The sequence below is a fragment of the Daucus carota genome, chromosome 5, assembly GCF_001625215.2.
Source record: "Daucus carota subsp. sativus chromosome 5, DH1 v3.0, whole genome shotgun sequence".
NCBI lineage: Eukaryota > Viridiplantae > Streptophyta > Magnoliopsida > Apiales > Apiaceae > Daucus > Daucus carota.
The window spans coordinates 13,026,271-13,038,916 of record NC_030385.2 but is presented as its reverse complement, the minus strand read 5'-3'; the positions used below and the strand labels follow the sequence as shown (position 1 = coordinate 13,038,916).

The window sequence follows — 12,646 nt, the reverse complement described above, 5'->3', positions numbered from 1 at the left end:
TATATTTCATCCGTAGGAAGGTTCTTGGTGGTAAAAAGCCGCAAGAGAAGTTGTATGATGATGGTATGTAGTCGTTAGTTTTGTAAGTTATGATGGAAAATGTATGTGACTATTGGTGATGATAGACAATGGTGGCAAGTCATAAAAACGTCTGGTAATGGTGGTAAGAGGTCCATTATTACGATTTGGGTGAAGATGATGGTCATATACGTTGCATATATGTGTGTGTGTGTATATTTATATTCGCGAGATATGATATATATAAATTAGTGATATGTTGTGTACAAATTAGTGATTTCTGTAGTTAAAAATAGTGATAAAAAACTGTCCATTTAGTTTTTAGGCTAATTTGGTTTCTATTGGAGTAGGACTCTATATATATATATATATATATATATATATATATATATATATATATATATATATATATATATATATATATATATATGGGTAACACTCCATAGCATACCCTCTTATATGGAGTTACGTAGCACACCAATACAAAATATATACATAATACATGTATCTAGTGTATTTTTATGGAATATAATTACAAATTTTGATTATTAAATCGAAAACAAAGTTATACAGTTTTTTTATTCCAAAAATCATCTAAAATTATGCAATATCTCAACACGATTCTATAACAGAATAATAATCATCCATAGTTATTCTGTTGTAGAATCAGTTTCAAAAATAAAAAAATTTTCTTAAATTTTAAGTGTTAAATTACTTAAAATAGATATATGTTATAGTATTCTATATTAGAATCACGTTTTATATGTATTCTATAATAGAATTTATAATAAAATTGATGATTTACAATGGTGTACTATGTAACTACATATAAGGAGTACCTCCCTGGAATGTTGATATATATATATATATAGGGGGAGGTTCAAAAGAGACCGAAGTTTTGCCAAAGACCTGGGAGACCATATAATCAGCCGTCGGATTTGTTTTAATCTAGTGGTCACGGTTAAATCAATTAATACAATATATTAATCACATATTCTCTACAGGGGTATTTGAGAGAACAATGTATAGTACTTTTTTTAAGAATACGTAAAGGTATTAATATAATTGAATCCAATCAATGAATTGCCTTTTTTAATAAGATTCCATACAGATGACATACAAATTCTATTGACATACATACAATGTACATAGTTAATCAAGGTTCTTACTATAATCAAAAGATTGTATTAAAATTTTACCATATTTACGTTCAAGGTGTACATTAATGCATACTATAATCAAAAGATTGTATTAAAATTTTATCATATTTACGTTCAAGGTGTACATTAATGCATAGACGCTTACAATCCCATGATGTATGCATTTTATTTAATGATTTTGAAATTAATTTTTTCTTTATTAGTTTCCTTGTTAATGTTTTTGTAGTACGATTTACTTGTTACAAGTGAGCTCCTTTCCATTTGTTGAGGATTCTCTTCAGATTCTTACCTCCAAAACAAATGTTATAGTTTAACAAATAAAGAAACAACAACTTAATAGAATCTATATTTTAAAATAATAAAATATTGAATCTTATACTATAATATTTAAATACTGAATCTCAAATGAATCCATGATAAGATAAGTGAAAATATGAACAAATATGAAAAAAGTATAAAATTGAAAATTCTTAATATTTACTCAAAAATTACATTAACTTTTATAGTTGAACAATTTATATATTATGCACAAACCTAAATATTACCAGCTGAAAAATAGGTTTGTTAGATCTCTCATTAGAACCTTAATTTTTTGAGAACACATTAATGAATCTCAATATTAATCAAAATAATAAATCTTTTCTTAGTTAAGTTTAGAAGAACACAACCATGTATATTTATTATATGGGTACGTCACAACTTAGAGAATCTCTACAAAATAGCATAGTGAATTAATATTTGAAAATTTTAAATTAGCAGGACACTTAATGAATTAATCTATTTGTTTTTAAAATTTTCCATCTAAAATTATATAAAACACAAAGGTGCCATTTTTATCGTATTTGTAAGTAACATCTTAAAGAACATCTATTAAATCAGTAAGAAAAACTAAATTTGAAAATATAAATTATTCTGAAAGATATGTTATATTTGGTGAAGAACTCATGGATTAAAATAAATCTTATTTAAATAATTTAAAATATTTATACATTGTCATCTAATTTTTAATAAAACATAATATTTTATCGTGAAGTTATTATTGTGTCTAAAGAAAGCCGTAAAGAATCTTGTAAAAACTAGCTAGTAATAATAGAAATAAATATCGTAACTTTTAATATGATTTTCTTCTCTAACTAATAATAGTAATAAATACAAAAGATTTTACAGATATTAAAAGAGATTAATTTGAATATCAGTTAAAGTATTTATTTTTTAAAATTTAATAATATCAACATCTAAATTTTTTTAAAAACTATTATATACTTTTAACGGATGGTAAAGGGACATTATTGGTTTTATTATGTATTTGAAAAATATTAAAAGTAAGAATTCAACTTAAATTAAATGAAAATTGTCATTCTTAACACTAACTTAAGGAACACCTTAAAGAATCTCTCTCATATCTTGTCATCTTCAACCAAATTATAATCTTCAACCACTTTTCACCACTTTTTCGTCAAAACTTCATATTTTAAACTATTTTTCAAAAAAAAAATATTGTGCACAAACCTTTGAAAGAGATATTTGTGCACAAACCTTTGAAAGAGATATATAATTTAAATGAAATTTTTTAAAATATTTATACTTTGTCATCTAAATTTTAATAAAAACAAAATATTTGATAGTGAAATTGTTATCGTGTGTCGAAGGAACACCTTAGAGATTCAAATATTTCATTAAATAGATTATTTATATTAATAGAACACTTGATAGAACACGTACTAGATCTAAACTATAATAATTTTTCATTAAATAGATTAAATTAAAATATATTATAATTTTATTAAATTAGAGCATTAAATTCTATTAAGTGTTTTGATAATATTTATTATAATTGTTTTGAAAATTTTAATAAGTTTGGCATCTGATATTAATTTACTAATATTTATCTCAAATTTTTTATTTTCCAATAGGAGTTCTAGTATGAATTCTGATGTTTAGTTTAATAATTTTTTGTTCTTATAAATATTTATTATCCGATGATCTACTAAGTGTTCACAATTTATTTTGGTCTTTAATATTATAAATACATAGGGTTCTATTAGATGTTCCGCCGTTAGTTTACAAATATTTTTTTATCACAACTCCTAAAAGAATCGTAAGTGAGTTAAAAAAATATTTTGGTATTTGAATAAATCTTCATCTTAATATTATACTGAATCAAATTTGAAAAATAAAATAAGTTTTCAATGGCAAAAAAAAAAAAATGACGTTTATGTTATTCTACCGAATCAGCTCTACTTTTTTGCATTTATTTTTTTTAATGACGATAAATCATATTTTTTTATAAGTAATGGATTATACAATATACAAAAAAAAGTTATAAAAAAACCTTGTAAATATTTTAACTTCACATAAGAAGAAATTTTGTTTGATGCTTCATTATCACTTTATTGAATCTCTTAAAACCAACAATATGTTGCCAATAAAGATGTCGTAGAACACCTAATAGCATCTCTATGCAAGAATACTTAATAGAACCCATCTATTCATAAGAATACCTAATACCTAATAGAACCCGTATGTTCATTGTTCAAGGATCTTCTGCTAAAACATTTACTCAAGAGATGAGTAACATTATTTTTGAACTCAGCATCAAAACATCAACAACCATTAATGTTCTAGTAATTAAACTGCAAATATCGCTGGGAAAGATTTCATAAAAATGTTTCTTGTAACCAAGATCTTTGATCCGGTGATGTATGACCTCCGTTCATTCTGTAAAAACAAAACAGAGTTACCCATAAGAAGTCCAAGAATTTCCTACACATCCTCCTCGTCGATCTCGAATACCTTCCATTTAATCTCAATACTCAAGGATTTGGTTCATATGAATTTAGTAGTAAATTAGATATATCATACAAATAGTTTTTCATATCAAAACTTAGATAGAATCAAACCTGTAGTATTAATCCATGTCTTCTACTCATCAGATAGCGACATCATAAGTTCAATCAGTAAAGATGGAGTAAAATTTATCAACGATTTCTTTTCCTTACAAGGCAAAAGAATTTTCTATTTCAGAATAGTATGATATCATTATGAATAGTAAAGTATTCTTAGCAGTGTTCACTGAACAAAACATCCGACTTTAACTACATAACAAAAAATAAACCTTTGATCGGACATGTTCACATCCATTGTTGATGTTGAAAGAGTCTCTAAAGAGTTCTTCTCGAATAGCAAGGAAAGTATTATATAAGAGTAAATATAAAACTGATGATGATATATTAATCCTAAGCTACAAAACTTACCACAATTAAGGAGATCCTTGATTGATGAAAGAAGGAGGTAAGATACACTACTTTCCTTAAACTTGATAATACGCTGCGTATATGGATGATTTGTACAGTATAATTTATAAACAAATTTACTAGCGTGCCCTTGGTTTTTAAAGTGCAAGATCTGGCTGATCAATGGTCTAGAATTGGTCTCCTGGGTCTCTTGATGATGAGGGTCTCCCTAGAACTCAACCCTATATATATATATATATATATATATATATATATATATATATATATATATATATATATATATATTTATAGGGTTACTCCAGTGAGAACTTCCTTAATTTATCATATTTTGACTAATCTAAACATCAAACTAGTGGGTACCCAATATAAAAAATGTATATAAAACTAGTCTCTCCCTAGCTAGTCAAAAAAAAAATCAAAAAAAAAAAGTCCACTGCCACGTCATCAATGGTTTTTTTTTTTTGATTTTTTTTTGGCTAGCTAGGTGGAGATCTTAATGATATACATTTTTTGTGAAGGTGCCCCTGGCGGGGCCCTTCAAATGAATGAGATTTTGATAAATTAAAAAAGTTCTCACGGTTCTCATTTTAAGAAAGTTCTCATTTGAGCAAGTGCCTATATATATATATATATGAGAGAGAGGGGGGGAGAGAGTCATACTCTAATAGGAATCAATTAGATAGAAGTTAAATAGAAATCATGTGAATAAGAAGGGTTGTGGGTCCCGATGATGGATCTCAAGTTGGGCCTTTGGTGATGAATGAGTGGGGTTAAGCAAGGCCGATAAGGGGTTAGTGGGTCCAGTATCGACTCTTGGACGTGTTTATAGCCTGCCTTGGACCTTTTGGGAGCCTAAGTGAGGGTTTTGTGGGCTCGGTGGATTGAGTGAAGTGAAAGGTAGGCTCCAAATGGGTTGTGTCATTTTAGGGGTTTAATGGGTTCGATGGATTGAGTCGGGTGGAAGATAGGCTCTGAATGGGTGGTGTCATTTTAGGAAGATGTAGTGATATATATGGGGTGAGTAATGTCATATTGGATGAGTTTTTCTTGATTCCTATTTTGACTAGTTCCAATTTGATTATTCACACACACATACATATTTGATCATTTGCATATATATAAAAGATAATTTTCGGGTTTCACTTATGGTATCCATTAGTAATATCTAAGATCCAAATTTTTATCCAAACTCTTTCAGGTCTAAAAACAAAATTCTAATATATATCCAAATCTAAAATTTTGGATTCGGGAGATCCAAGCGAATCAGATATCCGCCGGCTCAGATAAAATTATCATCTATTATATCGATCTCAAGTCAGGCTATTTATTCGAAATAGATTACCTATATCATGTCCATTTAGGTTATTTATGCAAAATATTTCCTCATCTATATATGTATTTCTGATGAGAGGGCTATATTTCACTCAAATATTTAACTAATAAAAAAATATACTTAAATATTAGTAAATTGACAAAAGTTTATATTAAAAAATATTTTATCATCATGACATGTGTGCGCACGTTATGAATGAATTGAATTGATGTCTATCAAGTCAATCCTTTTCTAAAATATTTATTATGTTCATTTATTTAGTACATATTTAGTTCGTACACACAAAAACAATCATATCATAACAGAGTCGCCGCCGGCTCAACATCCGACACACATATATAACTTTCAGCTTATTCAGTTCAATCGCATATATCTCGAGCGTGCATATACAACTTTCAACTTATTCCGATCAATCGTTGATAACAATCTCAATTCAGGTTATGTATCTAGAATTGTGTGCTGATTTGTATATTTGTGCTAGATAAGAGATTAAATTTTTCACTCAAGTATTTACACAACAGTACTCTTTCTAATGAAATTTGAAGATTTAGTATGTGTGTGTTGATTTTAATTTATGATATTCTTATTCCAGTTCTTTAATTGATTAGATTTTCTTTTTCTCTTTCTAATGAAATTTGAAGATTTAGTATGTGTTTCTTAATTTTAACTTATGATATTCTTATTCGAGTTCTTTTATTGATTAGATTTTATTGAAGATGGATCCCATTAATGACATCCATGCGGTGACTCTAGATATTAACTTCAACAGGTTTATCTTGATCCTTATCTCATTTTTTTTATATATATAGAAATTGACATATTCTGTTTTAAAAATAATTATTTTCATATAGATTGCTAATAGTATTTTAATCATAAATGTGAATATTATGTAATTTAATAATTATTTATGTGCCGGTCTATTATGCTATCATCCCAGAATGAATTGAGGTTGCTAAACAAGGACTTTATTGATATGTTTTTCACTTTGATATGTGTTATTGCAAAGTTCTTCTGTGAGTTTTGAACTTTATGAAGTAACAGAATCATTTAAGATGTTTTAGGAATCTTATTGATTATTTTTGGAAGTGAGTTAAAATTGAAGATTCCTTCACTTAAATCTTTCGGATTTTTTATGGTGTATCTATGGGCACATGCTAAACACGGAAATTTTTGTGTTTAGATCAATTTGATTGGCTCCTACTTCTTAATAATGATACACCCCTCCTGCAAATACACCAACAACACCAATTAAAGTATTTATGATTTAAGCATGTCACCCATTTCTTTTAGTGATTATGTGAATATTTGTGAAGATACATATTTTTATTAAATAAACTACACACGTATTAATTACTGTTTAGATCTAGATTAAGATAAACTGTATTATCTCCGCCAAAAAATCAAAGTTAATTAAATAAAGAGCAGGCTTATAGTTATTATTATTACAAGAAATAAACATCGTTATAATCAACATACTTAACCATGGTATACCAAAGCTTGGTTAAGACAAATCTCTAACCGTGCTTAAAACACATAATCCTTCCTTAATCTTCATGTCCTAGTTTCAGTCTGACGAAGATCCACTTTCCACTTTGGATCAGTTATATAACCATATTTATATTTATTACATTCTCCAATCATATTCTAACTAACCTTGAATCTTCTTTTGATACCCCCGTTTAAATTCATGGGAAGTGATCAAGTTTGAATCTCTAAAGTGCTAAGTGATTTCTGAACGTGTAGTATATGTGTATGAATATATTATGAGATTGAGTCAAACTTGTAGAAGATGGTGATTATGGCTAGTGGGTGGTGTTTAGATCCAGCCCATATTGAGGTTGTTTAATGGATGGGGATTAGATATAGAAGCTCAAGATTATTGTTGAAATTAAGGCCTCTTTTTCCAGCTAATCAAATGGCTTACATCAAGTAACTTCTCTTATTGTTATTAGTATTATTTATTTATATGATTTGTGGTTTTAAATGTTTGTTTGATTTATGGACTGTTGAGTTTGGTTGTTGGTGTGTCCTTTTTATCTATCTGCAGCTTATTGTCATAATTATTATATCCTTGTGTAATTATTTGTTTTTCTTATTTCTTGTTTGTTAGCATGTTATGATTGTAGATGGTAATAGTATTACATTTAGTGAAGGGCTAGAATTAAGTTTGTGTCTTCTTGGTTTTTCACACATGGAGTCCTGATGTTTATAGTATACATGGAAGCTCAATGTTTCATTCATGGGAATTGGACCGTGGCCCGATAATTGAACTATTAGTGGTTGAATACTTGAATGATTCCCGAAAAGCCGTGATGACACCATCTGAGTTTTTGGTTTTTCTTGTTTACATAGTTTGTTAAGCGTAGGAGACGGGGAGCGAGGATTATTAAACATTGAACTAATAATGGTTAAATATTTGAATGATACACGAGAAGCTACGATGACCCTTTTTTGCATTTTTGTTTTTGATTGGTTACATAGTTTGTTAAGCACAAGGGGAGGGGGAGTGAAGATTATTTATTAATCATGACTTTGTTGTTTCATTTGCTAGTTTTATAATTTGGAACATTGAGGTTCAATGTGTGTGAACTTTGAAAAACTGTTAAGGTGGTATATGAGATGTCAAAACTTATTAGGTCCATATATATGTTATAGTGCTTCTTGAAGTCTTAGGTAACTGTTACTAATTCCTTGTACCCCAAAAACATGTCAAATTTGAGTTTCTTTATGCTATGTTTTGATGTCCTAAATTTCAACTTAGTTGACTGCTATCATTTCACGACAACAAGTTTCTACTAATTTGGAGTGTTGTCGCTCGTAGTATGGATTGTTATCAAGATGAACTAGATTTACAAGAAACTGGGTTTGATGATTTCATAAATGTATAACAGGGCAGATGCACAATAGCACTTGTTCTTTTTTAGGTCTCATGGGGATACTTTTGATGTTGTGGATAGCAATATGTTCTTGCATGGAAGCATAACCATGGAAAACAGAAAATTTGATTCCAGTTCTATTAACATTATAAGGCAATCAGTCCCTCAATAGAGACTCTTGAACATATAACTATTGTCTAATTTATCCCCCAGCAACAATTGATTGTGAACTTTATGCTGCAGATAAGTGAGAACTTTGATTTACTGCCTGTGTGAATGATCTGCTTAGTAGTATAGTGTAGGTCCCGTGTCCTTTTTGTATACCAAACTGTTATTAAAATTGTAAAGTTCTTGAAGTTACTTCAAATGGTACTCGAACCAAAGTTTTACCATTGATAATATTAGGAGTCATACTTGATATGTTAACATAAGCATCAGTCTGTAAATGTGTTATTTTGCTGGTTTACATGTGTTGATTAAAGTCCTATCCTTATTCCCAACCTTTTGATATGGAGAATTGAGTGTTTTGAGTGTTTTGGTTAAATTTAATTACCATTGTCTTATGCTGCAAATATATGTAATATGCCTCACCTCAATTAAAGATTGTATTTATTTTGAAGGTGATTTACAAAAAATTGTATTTTCTATTCATTGAGTAATTGAGATATTTCAACTTATTACAGAGCAAGAAAGATTTTCGGGATTTCTCTTTCATTAATAATCATCAACCTAGCGGCTATAATGGAGCGTTCTGATGAGAATCTCCTGCCAGCCGTTTACAAGGAAGTCAGTGAGACTTTCGGCGCTGGGCCATCTGATCTAGGCTACCTTACATTCATAAGAAACTTCGTTCAAGGCCTTGCATCACCATTGGCTGGTATATTAGTCATAAACTATGATCGGCCAGCAGTACTTGCCAGCGGGACTCTTTGCTGGGCATTGTCAACAGCTGCAGTGGGTTCAAGTCAATATTTTCGACAAATCGCTTTCTGGCGTGCTGTGAATGGCTTTGGACTCGCAATTGTGATACCTGCGCTCCAGTCTTTTATAGCGGATAGTTATATGGATGGTGTGAGAGGGGCTGGATTTGGTTTTCTAAACCTTGTTGGCACAGTAGGTGGCATAGGAGGTGGAGTTCTTGCCACTGTAATGGCCGGACATGAATTCTTGGGTGTTCCTGGATGGCGTTGCGCCTTCATTATGATGGCTTCTTTGAGCGCCTTAATTGGAATCCTTGTTTTCTTATTTGTTGTTGATCCAAGAAAAACATCTACTAACAATACTACCGGGGAAAGTTCTGATAGGTGAGTAATGATTTCTTCAAGAAGATAAATGGTACTCAATAGCATCAGTGCCCATAATATTGTTATTTTTATATGTTAAATTTGTTTACATAAAAGCATTCCCCAGAATTAGGACCAATTGAGCTTATCCTAGTACTTGCTTGGCCTCTTGCATTTTTTAGGGATGCTTTGGTAGAAAGGGGAACTACTACCCCCACATCAGTATGGCTCGAATCCTGGACAGCAACAAAAGCTGTTCTTAAAGTGCAAACATTTCAGATCATTGTGTTGCAAGGTCTTGTTGGTTCACTGCCGTGGACAGCAATGGTGTTTTTCACATTGTGGTTTCAACTAATTGGTGCGCATTCACACATATTACAATACATTGATATCTGATGAGTGGATTTTAATAATATATTGGAAAATAAATGCTACAACAAACCCCAAGCTTGTTCATAGTCATATAACATACATTTCAGATCTGACCCTCTGGGTATACAAGTTTCTTGATTATTGTTACCAATCTATGACTCTCAACTTATGTTAACCAGCTCACATGATGGCTGATTGTGTAGGTTTTGACCACAACAGTGCGGCAACTCTCCTCAGTCTTTTCGCAGCTGGATGTGCTATAGGATCTTTCATGGGTGGTATAATTGCAGACCGAATGACACAAAAATTCCCTCATTCAGGACGCATAATGTGCGCGCAATTTAGTGCAGGCATGGGCATACCATTCACCTGGTTTCTTCTTCGAGTGGTTCCCCAGTCGGTTAGCAGCTACTACCTATTTGCTGTGACACTTCTCCTAATGGGCCTTACTATAAGCTGGAATGCTACTGCAGCCAATGGCCCTATGTTTGCTGAGGTGGTCCCTGCCAAGCATAGAACTATGATCTATGCATTTGATCGGGCTTTTGAAGGATCTTTCTCTTCTTTTGCTGCTCCAATTGTAGGAATTCTTGCAGAGCAGATATATGGTTACAATCCAAAGTCTGTTGACCCGAAAACAGGGTCCATACCAGAGGCCATTGCACTGTCAAAAGGCCTCTTCTCGATGATGGCAGTTCCCTTTGGCTTGTGCTGCCTGTTCTACACACCCTTGTATTGGTTCTTCAGAAGGGACCGAGAGGCTGCTAGGTTAGCCAGTATGAAAGAGCTAGAGATGATTTAGAACTCTTCATTTTCTTTGTAAGTAATGAAAAACAGCACTATTTCTCAAAGAAATGATTCCAGACTTTTAACTTTCAAGTATCTTATTATTCAGCAACTATAATTCTGCAGAGCCTTATAACACCATCGCATTGCACTGCATTTTATGATCAGAATACTATCTGTTATTGTGGAGGGTCAAATTGTATGGTATGGATTGTTCATTGGGATAGGAGAACAGATACCGACCGCCCTATAGAGATGACTTCATAGTGAAAATAAGATTATAAGAGATACTGGACAAGTTTCTACTATAAATCAGGTCTGTAAGGTTGAAGCAAAATGAAAAATTCGAAAATTGCTAGCCTAGTCGTTTTGTGATCTTTCTTTTTACAGTTTTAAAGACAACTCAGTCCGCAGTGTTCATGCGGATCAGTAGCTTCGCCAAAAAACATGCATGTATTATGATCGGATATATTCATGTAATCAACTGCACACTGATTAATCTGTTAATATTCTTAGTTCTTTGGTAATTGCTCATAACAAGTGTAATATAAACTCCCGGTACTTTTGCATGGTTGGCGTATTCATGTATGGAGCTAATTAATCAGAGCATGAAGCATTTCTTGCGACGAGCTTGTTTTAGTTTGTTCTCATTGGCTCCAGCGGTCACATTGCTTCTTAAAATCTTCATGTTATTATCTCTCAGGGTAATAGAATTGTGCTATCACTGCTTGCCCTTGCCAGCACTTATCGAGGCTGTTGCAGTGAAGTCCAATTAATTAGAGTCTGTAATTGGGTTGAGGCTTGCAGAATCTTTATGTCATGGTGATTTAGTAGAAATATGGATCTGGCAGAGGTTTCCAAGTTTGAGACCAAAGTCTAGCTCAGCCAGGGGAAATTAATTTTTAGAATGCGAGAGATGTGAGGACAGCCTTTGACTCGTCCTTGTGGTATAACTCCAAGCATTTCTGTGTGTTGATTAAGTTGTACAGAAATATTGAACAATGGGTAGTTGTAGATTTTGACGACATAGAGTCCTTTGCTTGATGCTGCAGAGTCTCTGAGACAGTTTAATTAGGCTGTATAGAACAGTATCTCCCCGGCCCGGTAGAGTAGCTATGAAATTCAGATACAATCAAGATGATCCTTCTCATGTTAGAGTCCTGAAATCACTTGGAGCAGTAATTATTTATATTAATACCTGCTCCCTCCGTCCCTCTGACAAGTATACATATGGATTGAGTACGGAGATTAAGAAAAGTGTATAGAGTAGTGAGAAGAGGAAGAAAAGTGGGTAAAATAGTGGGTCCCATCAAGAGAGTAGTGAGAAGAGGAAGAAAAGTGGGTAAAGTAGTGGGTCCCATCAATATATAATTGATAGATTTGAAAAAGTAGTTGGAAGTAGTGGGTGAGTGGGTTTTTTATATTATAAAAATTTGCTATTTTGGGAAAGTTTTGAAATGTATAGAATTGAGTGGGACATCCAAAAGAGGAAAGTGTATAGAATTAAATGGGACGGAGGGTGTATATATCATTTGAAATATATTATGGGGTGTTTGTTTACGGC

General features: G+C 31.5%; 1 protein-coding gene across 1 annotated transcript; it reads left to right on the top strand.

Moving 5' to 3' along the window:
- The first annotated feature begins 7,238 nt into the window (after positions 1 to 7,238).
- Positions 7,239 to 11,190, top strand: LOC108222735 (uncharacterized). The gene is made up of 4 exons (XM_017396633.2): positions 7,239 to 7,694; positions 9,325 to 9,945; positions 10,107 to 10,282; positions 10,500 to 11,190. Exons 1-4 carry the CDS (start codon positions 7,615 to 7,617, stop codon positions 11,096 to 11,098), a joined length of 1,476 nt encoding a protein of 491 aa, XP_017252122.1. The 5' UTR covers positions 7,239 to 7,614; the 3' UTR covers positions 11,099 to 11,190.
- Positions 11,191 to 12,646: the final 1,456 nt, after the last annotated feature.

Excerpts from the sequence above, each read along its gene's own strand:
- LOC108222735 (XM_017396633.2), top strand. The coding sequence starts at position 7,615 with ATGGGGATTAGATATAGAAGCTCAAGATTATTGTTGAAATTAAGGCCT. Across the intron at positions 7,695-9,324 it reads AATCAAATGGCTTACATCAA|AGCAAGAAAGATTTTCGGGA; the intron begins GTAACTTCTCTT and ends AACTTATTACAG. Across the intron at positions 9,946-10,106 it reads ACCGGGGAAAGTTCTGATAG|GGATGCTTTGGTAGAAAGGG; the intron begins GTGAGTAATGAT and ends TGCATTTTTTAG.